This window comes from Dendronephthya gigantea, unplaced genomic scaffold, assembly GCF_004324835.1.
Source record: "Dendronephthya gigantea isolate DGI-Jeju-01 unplaced genomic scaffold, DenGig_1.0 000176F, whole genome shotgun sequence".
In the NCBI taxonomy this organism is placed as follows: Eukaryota; Metazoa; Cnidaria; class Anthozoa; order Malacalcyonacea; family Nephtheidae; genus Dendronephthya; species Dendronephthya gigantea.
The window spans coordinates 18,232-32,812 of NW_021163186.1; the positions used below are offsets into that span (position 1 = coordinate 18,232).

Genomic DNA, 14,581 nt, shown 5'->3' on the forward strand with positions numbered 1-14,581 from the left:
ATCGCCGTATATTTTCTGCTCACATCGTATTGCGGGCTCTTTAAAATAAATATGGCGGGTGTTTCAAATGTGTTCAGAATTCTATAGTGCTTGGAGTGCTAAAACTTTGACATGATTTTTCATCTATTCAACCGTCCTATGGACGAATATCACACTTTAGATAAAAGCATCTCTAAAACACCTTACCATTGTATAGATATTATTCATTGAAATACCGCTAACTATTAAATGGTAGCCACTATATACCATAGATTAGCAATATTGCTTCGTATATACCATTTGTGGTATTGCAAAATGTTTGGACAATCTGCCTAGTAAAGTGTGGTCGATCATTACGCGATGGTTTGGAATCCTTTTGATCGTTTTAGGCTGGGGCATAATACATTATAAAAGGTAAGCGATATTTAAAATTCTGATTCTAGCATGCAATGATTCCAAACGGCATTCATGCATGTTTTGACTTATATTGTTTGTGGTAGTAATTGGGTCTGGAAGGACTAAAAGGTGGATAGTCTTTGGAATAAGTTGTTGAGGATCATATCATAACGGGGTAGTTCTAGGGCAGCTGTGACAAAGCACCTCAACGCATGCACCACCCCTTCACTTAACGATTGCATTAAAAACTTACTGGTTAAACGGCTAGTTGTATTAAGGGCGGAAGCTTTGTCTGCGATGAAAACAGCTTCATTAAATATGAAAATTTCACATCCTCTTTTCATAGCAAGATTAATATTGTGGAAAGAAATCCATAATAACGAGGTAAAAAAAAATGATAAACAAGACTGTCAAGAGCCACATTACAATTCGCCGCTTTTACTGTGTTTGATCAGGCGCTTTTGCTAATATCGTTTCGACAAAAGGCTCGATAATTTAACTAGATCTATTAACAGATATATTTGTGTATGATTTCGCAATTCCTATGTTTTTTTATTAATATCAAAAGCTGAACAAGTAATGAAAGAAATTAGAATCATCTTCGGTGTCAGTGTAATCATATTTTAATTATAAGATGAAAAATCCGAAACAATAGTTGAAGCGGCACATTTTGTATGACCAGTTGCTGTCGTTTATATATGTCCACAAAAGAATCGATGATTTAATAAGTATGGACAGGTATGATGTCGTATTGTCAAAAAGATCTAGCTTTATTGAGCCAGCTTTAACGAGCTAGCTTTATTGGCGTATCCAAAACATCGATATAGTTAAGACTTCGTCTCAGTTCCAGACGATTGTGTACTTTTGAAGCTCGATAGCTGCGCGTTGCTAGCCCTCTCTCTAAATGTAAAGCAGATTTATCAAAGAATTGCAATGCAATCCATTGAATTGAATTGATTTGAATTGAAAATTAAATTGAATTGAATGGAATTGAACTGAATTGAGTTGAATTAAATTGAATTGAGTTTTAAAAATTGAATTGAACTGAATTGAGTTGAATTGAATTGAATTGAATTGAATAGCCAGACTTTTTTACCCCCTCGTGACGTCCCTAGCTGCAAAAAATATATCTGCCTCCCTTCCTTTGTCGCGGCGCTTTCGCGAATCACGACTGAGTCGAAAATTAAACAGCACAATCAATTTTTGCTTATACGAATATATTTCAACCATTGCAAGATTACGCGTAAATACAGTCTCAATATTACGGTGCACAATATTACAGTGAACATTATTAAAAAGTATATTGTTGAAGATCGATAACTTGTAGTGCTGAACTTGATATAAATTTCGACCATACAGACCAAATTTACCTAAAGTTTTATTGTTACATTGTGTTTATTTGTGCTAAAATATGTTCTAACTCACTAACTGACGGCCGGTTTTCATTGATTCGTAATTGTCGTGGACATGTCAAGGTGGTGGTGAATTAGAATATTTCTATGTGTGTTTGCAGTTAAAAATGACAATTTAAATACAAAGAATAAAGAGAGATTTAGAATTGGACTATTTCGCATTGGTAAAGATGGCTTGTTTACGACAATTACAATTAAACGAACACCTTGGTTTGTGAGAGACTAAATAACAAATATGGCTATATGCCGGTCTTTGAAAAACGTATTTAGGTATTCACTACATCGCGTGCAAGATTAAATTTTATAAGTCAAGTGAATTTCAATACATCCTCTTGGAGCTATTTCAAGCCACGATGAGACGAGCTTTCTGGCTACGGTTTGAAAAATTATTATTTCGGGTGCACATGAAATAGTAGGTTCCTCTGCTAAGTTGAAGGAGAGGAGCACTAAAAGATGGCGGGTAATAATCAAGTTCCGCGTAAGCTTTAAGCTTAGTTTTGTGGTTTCGTTGAAAATTGAAAACAGACATTACTCTCTCTGTCTTGAAGTTACCGGCGGTTGCAAGCAATACTGCGAGGTCCTTGCTTGTCGTTGTTGTCGACTGGGTCTTGGGATCCCGATAAACAATTTTGGCATTCTGCATCATGCTACCTAATTCGGTCGATGGATAGCTAATATCCGTCGACGCCATCTGGACGATGTTGTGACGATCCGTGCCTGGATTTGAAATATAAGGAGATCATTACAAATTTTCAGCAATTATTTATGCAGTGAAAGGTTGCCAAAATGGCAAAAAAGTGCACAAGGTTTTGTAAACGTTTGCAAGACAGCTAAACTTCGCAATTTTAGTTATTTTACGAATTTTTTAATATGGCGTTTGAAGCTTTGGTGTTGGGTTTAATGAATTATATTTCGCTTAATCACTCACCTGCCCTTCCCTGACCATCATTGTTATTTGGGTTTGTGTTCGCACCTGTTTGAAGTCAAAAGATTACATTGTTACGTGTGATTATATTGTAGTTCCTCTTCCCCCTTCCAACAAGTCTGACCCCCCCCCAACCCTCCGTGTCAATAAAAAAGGTACTTAGCACGCATTGAGTGGCATTGTGCCGAATGATATAAGGACAGTTGATTCAAAAACTGCTTATCAAATCACTCATTCCAATCAAAGTTTTAAGTGGATCTCCTCCCACCTTCCGATGGTAAATCCTGGGCCCTGATTCGAAACAGTGAATATACTTTTAAAACATATATCAATCTTACCAGCCCACTGAAAGTGCACCAAATGGTCAGATTTAATTCTCGCACGCTTCGGGACAAAGTCGTATTCGACTCCTGGGTAAACCTGCACGATATTACCGCGTTTTCCACGCACGTTAATGTTATGTATGATTTTGTCGTCCAGGCCCGTGGGTCGTGTCTGCAGCAAGAAGGTGTGCGAACGATCTTGGAATGTTCGGCCGAACTGTGCCGTATTGACGGCCAGTTGAAGATCGATTCTACTTTGACCAAATTGCTCTATGGGATTATTGGTGATCGGGGATTGATTGATTATTATGTTCCCACTACTAGAAAATAAAGACAATCATTCGTTATGAGTGTTTATAACCCGACGTAATTGATTTACCCATACTCAATAAAATTTCTCTTCTTACGGTGAAAAACTTCGGCCTCTATGACTGAAAGGATCATTGGATCTTTAATGACTGATTTTTAAGGCGAAATTTGATCATCAAGGCCTGATCCTTAGGACGATACTTTTAATAAAATGAGATGGTGCTCGCTACAGTGTGCAGTGCTCATAACGTTTTTCTCCTTTGGACGAATATTCCGGTGTTTCGCAGCTGGAATTTCTGGTAAACTACAATATGGGTCAAGCCATGCGCTTTACCACGGACAGGACTTACCCTTTGCGTTCATTTCTTTCGGCGAATGTGGTCGAAACGTTGTAATCGTCAGTGGAAATATTATACCTGGAGCGATTAAAATATTCCGAGTTCTCAAGTGTTCAATTCAGTGTCTATGCTGACTGAGTCTTTACTTGGCTGGTCTGGCACTGACTTACTGCTTTATAATGTTCTATTCAGTGTTTCACTTTCAACCTTCCGGCGTCAATGTCAGTTGATCATTGCAGTACTGCTAGTCTGACTGATTGCTGACTGTTGCTACTAATACTTGCCTGACTAGTCTAGTACTTACTGCTTTGCAATGTTTTATTCAGTGTTTCACTTTCAACCCTCCTCAATGTCAGTTGATCATTGCAGTACTGCTAGTCTGACTGAGTGCTGACTGAGTGCTGACTGTTGCTGCTAATACTAGCCTGGCTAGTCTAGTACTTTGCGCTTGATAACATTTTACTCAGTATCTGTCAACCTTCCTCAACGCCAGTCGACCATCTCAGTACTATTATAGTCTGGCAGAAGTCGCTATTTTGAAATCATCGGGTGCAAACCTTAAGCGGAAGACGCATCTTTGAGTCTCGCCACTTGGAAAATACGGTAAAATCCAATGGTGTCTCATAGCAATGACGTTTTCCCCATTGCCAAGGTGATTCGGTCGTGAGGTAGGTGCGACTGAGCATTTGACTTTGGGTGGAAGGACTAAACACATCACTTTATGTTTTATATCGCCCGGAAAGTAAGGGATTGCCATCGAGTACGAATATTTGGGTTGCCACGGTCATAAGATTTGCATTCTCCTTCCGTTCTAATATTCGGATATTTCCAAGAAATTACTGTACTCCAACCACTTTCCACCGCCTTGGCTACAAGCAAATGCGTTGTTGTGTTCATCGTATTTTATCCTGGAATGCGGCTTTCCTGTACATTTTCCTAAAAGGCAGATCGATGCTGTAAGTGCGTGAAAATTGAAATTCATACTCGTAACAATAATTTGAAAGAAACATTCTCAGTTTTTTTAACCCAAAAAACGAATACGGTCGAAGTTCTGGGATTTTATTTTCTTGGCAAGTTTACACAAATTTGATCAATTTCTATCTTATCGTTTTCCCCTAATGTGCTGGAATTTTCCGATTTCAATTTTTTTAGTTTGTGGCAATGAACGTTGAGCAAGTTCGGATTATTTGATTTTGTTGCCGGGGGGGGAGGTTACAGAAATTCGGAGGGGGGGGTTCGAGTCTTTCTCCTTGCCCCTCCGTCCATAAAATTTCGCGATTGAGCATACCTCGTAGTCTTTCGTTGAAGCTTTCCCTTTCGTAAAAACTGCAGTCTTCTTGTCTTTCACGTAAATAGCCTCATCCTTCCAGGGAGTCGGGTGCCAGTACGGATAGTAATCCCGTTCTTCGGGGCATTCGTAGCCGCTTCGAGTACCACCCGGATTTTGTCGTGTGTAAATACTCGTGTCTCCACGTGGATTTTGATCCGCGAGAAACAACCCTACACGATAAAGTACACCGGAGAATGTTCCAAATCACTGTATTCACATTAATCGGTACAAGATTAGGTTATCTAACCTAGATTGGTGTTCGAAACCTTCGTCTATTCATTTTCAACGTTGGAAGAGAGACTGTTAATGCGGAAATACACGTGCTTTGGTTTTTAATACACTTCAAAGGTGTATAGCACATATCCATGACATGGAGGACGTCCCAAAGCCCGTGCCGAAATCGTTTGCACTATTTCATAGTGCAAGTACGTATTTCAACAGCTGTGCTATACTCACCTTTGTTGCGTTGCCTTGTTTTACATTCTTTGTACCATTCGTAACGCTCATGCAACCCAAGGTGGTAGCTGGCGCCATTTTCTGACTGCGACTGCGTGTTATAACCTTGTAAAAACACACAGAATGAAATTTAACTCATGTCAATGGTCCCAATACACCTGTGTATGAACTAACACTCGTAGGCCTTTAGAATATTTAGTTTTGTGGTAATTTATAATTGTCCTTAACAGAAGAAAATTTTTGATTATTCATTAAAAAAGAGTTTCACTTTCATGTATTTTCGTTGCGTTTATTATCTGTGAGGCAAACCGAACGCATAGACTGTGTGCATATAATGTATGGGCTACATTCTTATTTTGGTTGGCAGGGTCAACAAATTTTAATCATTTTTAATCAAGAACGTTTTTATATTCGGTCCGTAGCGTGTTCGCCAACCGAATTAGGGGGTAAACTTAAGGTGAGCAGGCTAGCCCCCCCCCAGAATATAATATGTCCGCATCTACAATTATACAGTGACCTTTTACACAGGATAAAGACGGACAAATATTTAAATATAGTTGTATAAAGCAGTATATCTCCTAAATTTCTATTATTACACCAAAATTTAATCTATATACCACGAACTGTCTATTATAAGAAGATTTTAAATCTTATTTCCTACCATTTCTTAGTTTAAAAGCTGATGGCGTATTTTGTGGCTGACACTTGTATTGCAAAACGATGTTACAGTTGAGATCGTTATCACCACAGCCGTGTTGATTCGTCCATTCCACGGTCAGATATGATTTCCCTTCATTGTCACTTGACTGCCCTTTCGGGCCACTCATGAAGTATTCCTGTAGAGAGAAAAAGGTGGCAAATTCTCACACAAGCTTAAGCTACGGGTTCTGAAATAACTGCTTGTTGTTGGGTCGTGAAATTGTAAACAGGCAACAACTGCATGGCAACGCATGTAAATCGCTCTCTGAACTAATTTTCCGTTATTATTTGTGGCAAAAAAAACTCTCTGATGCGTCGATTTGGTGAAGTAATTAATACCTTAGCTCTGTGTGTTGGAAATCAAGATGAAACCAAGCCTACAAGTCTTTTTTTGAGTTAGAATTGAGTACAAATTGCCCAAATTAATACTAACTTCGCAAAGTTTCCCCGACTTTTAAACATAATTTAACCGACTTATTGCCATTAAGGACATACCATTTCGTATTGAGTGTTACGGTCACTTTGGTATTTGTTTCCGACATTGTAACCACCTCTGTTGTTATTCTGTAAAAAAACAAAGTTATAAAACTATAGCTAAGCCTGATTTAGTTGAAAGATCTATACTTGGCAACTAAACTCAGTCTATAGTGCTACCGCAAACACGTTTTATGCCGGGGTCAATTTGATCTTCTATAGGATTTGCTGAGAATTTAACCTCATCTGCCCGGTTCGACATCTAAGAAAATATCAACTTTGATGGTGCACAAAGGCGTTGAAATCGTAAAACTTCTATGCAAAGCCGCTTATTGTTGTCGTTCACCTTATTTAGTGCAAATATGACTTTCTCTTCACGATCTCCAAAGATAAAGACTGAAAAACGTCGTCAGGATCGACCGTTTCCTTTCGATAGATTGATTACCCAAACACTTTCAAATCAAACCATTCAGTCGTACAAACAGCAAACTCACCTGTGAATCAAAGAGTCTGTTAGCGTTGTTTCTGTTGTTATTTTGTTCGTTTAATCGGTTATTTGAACCTCTTGGGTTGTGCATATAAACATCGCCTTTCGCTAGCCAGAATAGAAACTGCAGAGAGAAAAGGACTAGGCATAAACCGCCATGTTTCTGCTCAGCAATCTTCGCCATTAACTTGCATGCGACGACCGCCGAAGATCCGAATAGATGCGAACAGATTTGCTTTTTAAATTTTGGAATTGTACAATTTTCTTCTAACTGGCTAGAGATGGCTGATATTTTGAGCAATTGTGGCAAATGAATAGTGATTTCAAAAGTTGAAACGTATGTGATACAATGACTCTATAGGAGAGATTGTTATTTGTTATACTCGCTGCTGGAATTCTGACAATTCATCAAAAGTAGCTTCATTTGAAAAGCTTCGGAGACATTGAAACTTCAATGGTTGGCACATAAACAATGGCGTGCTTAGCACGATTATTATCAACAAAGCTTCTGCCCACTCTTACAGTTTACCATGCGATGCTTGATAGAACTTGGCTCAATATGGATGTAAAAAAAGCCTGATGCAGAACAAATTTCGAATCGGTAAATTGAGGATCGTTATTGCAATGCATATAGGATTAAACTAAAGCTGACATGTGAACGATATCGTGAGCTTATAATATAAAAACGTGGCCGTTGAAATCAGATAGCAACGCAGTCGCTACCCTAACGGCATTGAGCTTTGGGGGAGGATATGTCGCCTTACCCTGAGATCTTGAGTGGGGTTCGTCTGGGGGTTGGTTGTGTCAAAAGCGCGTGGGTGAACGTCGCATGTCTGTTCCAAGATCTAGTATCGTGATCGTTATCTAAATGGCGACAGTGTCCACAAAGCGTACTTAAACTCCACTTTAAGTGCTTTCTAAATTTATCTAATCAAATTCATAAACGCATCGTTGTACATAACGAGCAAACTGCCTTCGCGTTCCAGGTTACCCGCTGAGCTGAACGACAAAGCTGTACCTAAACAATGCAAGATTATCTCAACGATAAAGTTACGTAACTAATACTTGTGTATTTAATTGTATATGGTACAATAGCTTATACGATGTTTATACTATAACCTGCATGATTTTACAGGGGGGGAGTGCGTGAATTTTGGAATCCATTCTCAAATCAATTTCTTACCGTGTATTTCTGTTAATTTTTTCCAAGCGCTCGAAACATTGCAGTTTTATTCATCTGAGACTTGTAGTATTTTCAGCCTCGTCTATATCAATAACGATTTCCAGACAACATATTTGGAATAGGTGTTTGGAATAAAGAATGATTATTGAGAGCTTTTAATTGCAATTTATCCACAGGAAACTTATTATTTATCGCTCAAAATCTGTCTCCTTGACATTCACGTCGACCCAGAAACAAGGAATTCGAAACAGGGATCGAATTAATACACCTCTTGTATCTGCTTTGAATATCTTGAACTTTATAGACAAGTTAATACGGATTAGTTCCAGTGGTTAAGTTGAATTCGTTCAGTTAAAGTTAGAAATGAGTTGCATGCAATTCTTCTTGTTTTGCATTAAACCTTTAAAGCGGAACTTATCTTGGTCTGAAATTGCTATCGTGTACAGCCGTTTAATTTTCTGATTATCTGAAATATTGACCATTGACCAAGTGCTGGTGTTCTCTACCGTGAAACAAATTAAGAAATGTTACTAGGATATAGAAATCGCTAAAAAATAGTCGCGGCACCTTGTTTGAGGATTTTTACAGCGCCTGGCAATCAAATAATCTATGAATGACATTGATTGGTTTATTAATTTAACTTTTTTGTCTAATCAAGCAAATGAATGATTTAAGCAGTTTAGGTGATTCAGCTGTTTCAGTCAGCCTAAGATTATCACACGGTTGTCGACAAGCAATCAAAGTGATTGAGATGATGGGTGGATATTAAACGTCGAGAGTTTTCTCGATACCAAACTTGATTTGATCATCGTGCAGTTGTCATCTCTGAAGACATGAAGAGTCTTATTTTCTTGGCTTTTTTAAGTCTGTGTGTTTTGCACAGCACGTATGCGGCGATGTTTATCTCCATACGCCACGGGGTTCCAACAACAGATTGTTAGGCGAAGGAGCCAATCGTCAAAATGCGAACAGAGTGTTCGACTCTCAGGTATTTGTTAAAAACTTTCAAATATTGCTTGCCGTGCTGTTCTGTCTTAACACGAGTTAGTCGTTTGAATTTAAACAAGTCAGCGTCGTTTTGGGGTTTTTCACTTAAAACTAAAGCCGATAATACTGATATTGTCTTGAATATGCTATAATTTGCAATAGTAATGGTGTCTATATCATCATTTGCTAAACCTTACCCAATTTTTACTTCCCGGAGATTATCGCCGCTTCTGCCCTACCAGGGATTACACCTTACAGGAGATTAGTACCTTTCAGTTCTGGGGGATTTTCACCCCTTGACCTGTGCATGGCTCTACGGGATTTTCACCCCTAGGAGATTCAAGCTAGGGGAATACAAACCCATGTCTATTTTTAGATAAATTTGTATGGTCGGTTTTAGAACAATTTTGTAATCAACTATATTAATGGAGTCCTCAACCCATCAACCCAATCGCTTTCTGAATTGTATTAAACTGAATTGATAGTGCAAAAATAAATAGAATAGTTTTTAAGATGGTTAGAAAAATCTTGCACCATTATTTCCATCGGCTTACATCTTATCATGTTTGAAAAGTTCGACTTTCTTTTTAACCCAATCATTTTAAGTTCTGTATGCTTGACTTTTTAAGTAAAAGATGCATGTCATAACACACTTGTTCTGTTTATTGATGGAGATTTTTCTTCGCCAGAACAACGCTAAAGGTGGTTACAACGCTGGTGAAAAGAGCGAAAAAAAGACAACTGATTGGTATCATATGGTAGGTTGTTCAGGACGAGAAGGCCAGCTGTTCAAATGTTTATAAACGTGATTAAAAACATGTTTTCTCTCTCCCCATGCACACACAGCAATATTTCATGAGCGGCACCTCGGCTAATGCACCAACTATCCTGAATCTTGAATGGACCAATCAGCATGGCTGTGGCGACGGTGACTTGAATTGTAACATCGTCTTGCAATACATGTGTCGCCCCTCTGGACAGGAGGATAAACAAAGGGAGATGAGGAACGGTAAGAAAATACAAAATGAGACAGAGCTGGCTTTAATAATACTGAAATACAAGATGGACAGAGCTGACTTCAGTTTCCCAGTTCGTGCAATACTGAGCATGTTTTGACAAACTGGTGTGCCAGAAAACGACCAAGCTTCCTCATAAAACGACGATGATACAAGCTACTCTTTTTTACAGGAATAAAACATGCTCCGAAAAGCATAATCTTGTGAATCAAACGAGTTATGTTTCGCGATATTTTGACTTTATTTCAAAGTCGCAAAGTCGTTGTTTCGTTTTTGACTCGCATATTAAATGTTGTTTTTCAGAGCATGTTTTTCTTATATTTCATTAAATACTCTCATTATGATTGTTTAATTGTTGCTCTACAATCAATAATACAAACAGGCCATCTCTCTTTATTCCAGGCAAAACGGAGACGACCCCAGCCTATAGAAAGCGCACTTTCAGAAGTTTTAGAAGCAAACTTATGGAGAGAAGGAGGCGCTCTCGCCTTGACAGAGTTTACAACGAGCAGTGGGAATGGTATGACAAGTGCAACACGAGAGAAAGAAACAAAGGTTTGGATCAATCAAAAGCAGAACAATTTAGAATCAATAGAGCTACATATCCAGTGTAAATCAGTTTAGTTTAAATTTCCTCTCGTAGTAATTAACACTGGTTCAATAGGAGATGATCCTTACTGGACTTCTAGGCTAGGAGAATTGTTTGAACTGATAGAACTATCCAGTATAAATAAAGTTAGTTTAGTTCAGGTTTCCTTCTGTAGTAACACTGGATCAATAAGAGATAATCCTTACTGGACCTCTAGAAAGAACAGTTTAGAACTGATAGAACTATCCAGTAAAATAAAGTTAGTTTAGTTCAGGTTCTTTCTGTAGTAACACTGGATCAATAGGAGATGATCCTTACTGGACCTCTAGGAAGAACAGTTTAGAACTGATAGAGCTATCCAGAATGAATAAAGTTAGTTAGTTTCGTGTATTAACACAGTATATTAATAGTGACACTTCCATGCTTTGACTTCTACATTTGACGAACTTTGATTCTTTCAACACAATCATCTGCAGGTCTGTTCACAGCTGATCAGAACCTCAAGGGCAACACAGCAAAGTACACGCGACAAAACGCTAATGGAAATCGTCATGGTTACGAGTGTCCTGAGGAAAGAGATTATTATCCATACTGGCATCCGACTGACTGGATTGATATCGCAGTCTTGGGAGACGGAGCAGATTGTGACTTTTACAAGTCACAGAGCTTCAACACCAATAAGGGTATTTAAAATTTCTCTAATTTCTCATCATTTTGGAACAAACTCCACTCCGGCTTCCAGTTCACAAAAGCTTGTTGTAATCATGCCTATTTTCAGTTGAATTTCAATAGAACGTTCTGCAATGTTATTATTAAGTCTTTACGTGATCTCCAATGAGAAAAAATTTCCTGGCTAAACGCAATTGTTTTCGCATTTATATAGAGGAGTGTGTGGAACTCTACAACAAAGAAAGGGCTTACGATGAAAAGACAAACAAATGGCGTCATGCCTCACGATTCAACAACAAAGCTGCCTGCGAAGCAAACAAAGGAAAATGGGTGACATTTCACAGCTATCTTGAAGAGGCTGAGCTTACCAAGGAGCAGTGTACTGGTGAAGAGCACATATGGGCCATTCCCTATCGCTCTGAAAGATTGGACCAGTTCAAAGGTGCTGATCCCGAGGACTGGAAAAAATGCTTGGTCGCGTTACCCAAACCAGAATGTGGGCCAGCCCCGTACTCACGTTCCAATCACCTGGGTAACGGCGAGGGCGTGGTCGCTCTCAACTATCCTTGGAAGATACCCCGCTTCCCTTCAGGAGACGAACAGAAATGTGTACGGTTAGTCTTGCTGTGAACGTTTATCTCAGAGTTCGTCTTCTCAATCTCATATAGTGTTTATGTCCGTGGACTGATTTTCATAGTTGGCCAACTGAATACGCAGAGTACGTGTTTAACAATTTTCCATTTTAATTCAGGTACAATATCTCCACAAGCGATTACGACGTGAAAAATACATTCTCTGGTTCAAACAACGAGTAAGTATTGTTCACTTTTTTGCCGATGGAAAATTAAAGCTATAAATAAACGGCCGCCAAGAAAGACCAGAATATAACTTCACATTCTTGGACAGGGGAAGAGAGAAGAAATACTATTTAAGATACTACTCATAAGAATATCATTTTCTGTTCATTTAATGGCACTGATCACAGATGACGAAACATGCTGTTACGGCAGCAAAATTATCCAGCTTTCGTTTCATTCTGAATCAAATCATCGTTTCACAATCTTATCTCACTTTCAGTGACTCTGTCATCCAGAACGACCAAGTACTCTTCGGTGAACCAAACAACAACAAGGTTCCCCTTCAGCTGGCCATAAACACGGCTCAATTCGGTCGTACATTCCAGGATCGCTCTCATGTCTTTAAGATCATACCAAGAAAGCCGGAGTTCCAGGATAAGCGAATCCTGAATCTGAATGTGCGAGGGAAGAGAGGAAATATTGTCCAGGTTTATCCCCGCTGTAGAATACGACTTCTCTCCGAAGCGGATGTCGATTACGACGAATGATTATCTCCATGTCCAATGGACAGGTAATTACGAGCTATGTGCTTATATTATTGTACAAAGAATCAATCGCAAAGAATGCTCCACTTTTTGAGCAGTGTAATCTTTGCCTGAAAATGACTGTATTTCAATTCTAATCCCACTTTATTTTGTCGTATATTTTGTCTTGTCCTTTCCTCATCTCGTAAGATTTTGTAACCGGTTTGTTTGAGTAATTTGCTTTCAAAATTTCTGAAATTTCTTCCTATAAACATATTTAACCTTCTGAGATTGTCATGTTATAGGTTCTAACAGAAATCCAAAAAACAATGCTGGTGAAGGGCGCGCACGTAAGTATATATTGTCAATACTCGTTTCATGAAACATCACACATACATTATAATCACACAACATCGTTTTCCAACATTTCACGTATTCGAACCAGAGGTCTTTTAAATGGCTTTTTTCTTTAAAAGAACATCTAGAATTGCTTTGATATTCTAATTAGACTTAGGGTTTTTTGTTAATATTTTCATGAAATTTTTGTTATGCAGAAACCGACCGTAGCAACATGGTCGCAATGCAATCGCCTGACAAAAGCCTCCCGCATTATGGCGGCGGTTTATTCGAAAATGCCCAAGTTGTTTATGCTCTGGACGGTACTCAAGGTATGTCGTCAGCTGACGCTGCTGTTGCCATGGCTACGGCGGGCCACTTCAAAAACGCGGCGAATGTTCCCGCCAATCTCAATCAACTGGGCGGATGTAATAGAAAGCAACTAGCTCAACTGGACTGCTATCCACCGTCCTACTCTGGGATGCTGCTGCGTTTCACGAAAGCCGGAACATACTATTACATGGGTTCCCGTAACAACAACTTCACCAATCGAAGTCAAAAGGGCAGGCTTACAGTCACCTCCACGAAAAAATGACGTTCATAAATGTTGTTCAGTTAAGTCGCAATATGGTTCATTAAAGATTTATTTATTCCCGGCAGATATTTGTGCGTTACGGTATATTATACGTCTATGTATTCGCCTTTTCCGAGATGTTTTTGTAAGCTTGAACCGTACTGTTTCATATTGTCGAGCTTTTTTGATAGACTTTTTTTGATAGAAAGCAAAACATACCTTTTCATTCCCAATCAAACGAGTTCAAATTTACAACTTTATTTGGGGTGTTCATTTCATTGTTGTAGGAAACAGGTTTGACAAGCTGATGTAGATAAACTCAGTTGGTTGGCCAATCAATATTTTCGAATGAATCACTATTTCTTTTATAAAGATAAACAATTATACATGCAACTATGCCTGTGCCAAAGGCTCTAAACTCGCTCAAGCAGTTTTCATCCTCTTCTATATAGGAATTTAAACAGAGGAAAATTCCAATGAAATTGAATCATGATCCGAAAATTCAAAATTGAATTGAAACAAGAGAGGCTTGTGGGAGTCAATGATAACATCAAATTCAATTGCTATGAATTTAAATATTGTTCAATATTATCGATTGAATAGGGTTCTATAGGATTTTCTAAGCGGTCTTTGCTCTGAAAGATAAGGATTTATTTAACTTCTTAGATAAGCTGTACGAGATTTTCTGAAGTTCTATACCACAAAATGTCCGCTTTTCGATCTGTCAATATTTTTCCGTGTATTCGGCATCGCCATCTTGCCCACTCGTACTGATGAA

At 38.5% G+C, this 14,581-nt stretch overlaps 3 protein-coding genes across 3 annotated transcripts; 2 read left to right on the forward strand and 1 right to left on the reverse strand.

The window, feature by feature from the left end:
- Window positions 1–1,972: 1,972 nt before the first annotated feature.
- Window positions 1,973–7,426, reverse strand: LOC114538150 (protein DD3-3-like). Its single transcript, XM_028559266.1, has 8 exons — window positions 7,136–7,426; window positions 6,683–6,731; window positions 6,130–6,258; window positions 5,469–5,573; window positions 4,937–5,182; window positions 3,051–3,305; window positions 2,716–2,760; window positions 1,973–2,504 (listed from the first exon to the last, which is right to left on the reverse strand). Exons 1-8 carry the CDS (start codon window positions 7,310–7,312, stop codon window positions 2,131–2,133), a joined length of 1,380 nt encoding a protein of 459 aa, XP_028415067.1. The 5' UTR covers window positions 7,313–7,426; the 3' UTR covers window positions 1,973–2,130.
- Window positions 7,427–9,190: 1,764 nt separating this feature from the next.
- On the forward strand, window positions 9,191–12,387 carry LOC114538151. Its single transcript, XM_028559268.1, has 7 exons — window positions 9,191–9,299; window positions 9,988–10,056; window positions 10,145–10,307; window positions 10,717–10,869; window positions 11,380–11,586; window positions 11,787–12,186; window positions 12,324–12,387. The coding sequence occupies exons 2-7, from the start codon at window positions 10,054–10,056 to the stop codon at window positions 12,385–12,387; spliced, it is 990 nt and encodes a 329-aa protein (XP_028415069.1). The 5' UTR covers window positions 9,191–9,299; window positions 9,988–10,053.
- Window positions 12,388–12,870: 483 nt separating this feature from the next.
- On the forward strand, window positions 12,871–13,885 carry LOC114538187 (protein DD3-3-like). Its single transcript, XM_028559331.1, has 3 exons — window positions 12,871–12,940; window positions 13,199–13,243; window positions 13,448–13,885. The coding sequence occupies exons 1-3, from the start codon at window positions 12,898–12,900 to the stop codon at window positions 13,822–13,824; spliced, it is 465 nt and encodes a 154-aa protein (XP_028415132.1). The 5' UTR covers window positions 12,871–12,897; the 3' UTR covers window positions 13,825–13,885.
- The last annotated feature ends 696 nt before the right edge of the window (window positions 13,886–14,581 follow it).

Bases quoted from the DNA above. Each gene is read 5' to 3' on its own strand.
- LOC114538150 (XM_028559266.1), bottom strand. From the start codon at position 7,312: ATGGCGAAGATTGCTGAGCAGAAACATGGCGGTTTATGCCTAGTCCTT. The intron at 6,732-7,135 runs GTGAGTTTGCTG...GTTTTTTTACAG, and splicing joins ACAGACTCTTTGATTCACAG to AATAACAACAGAGGTGGTTA. The intron at 5,574-6,129 runs GTAGGAAATAAG...TGTTTTTACAAG, and splicing joins AGCTTTTAAACTAAGAAATG to GTTATAACACGCAGTCGCAG.
- LOC114538151 (XM_028559268.1), top strand. The intron at 10,308-10,716 runs GTAAGAAAATAC...TCTTTATTCCAG, and splicing joins ACAAAGGGAGATGAGGAACG to GCAAAACGGAGACGACCCCA. The intron at 12,187-12,323 runs GTTAGTCTTGCT...ATTTTAATTCAG, and splicing joins GACGAACAGAAATGTGTACG to GTACAATATCTCCACAAGCG.
- LOC114538187 (XM_028559331.1), top strand. From the start codon at position 12,898: ATGTCGATTACGACGAATGATTATCTCCATGTCCAATGGACAG. The intron at 12,941-13,198 runs GTAATTACGAGC...GTCATGTTATAG, and splicing joins TCTCCATGTCCAATGGACAG to GTTCTAACAGAAATCCAAAA. The intron at 13,244-13,447 runs GTAAGTATATAT...TTTGTTATGCAG, and splicing joins TGCTGGTGAAGGGCGCGCAC to AAACCGACCGTAGCAACATG.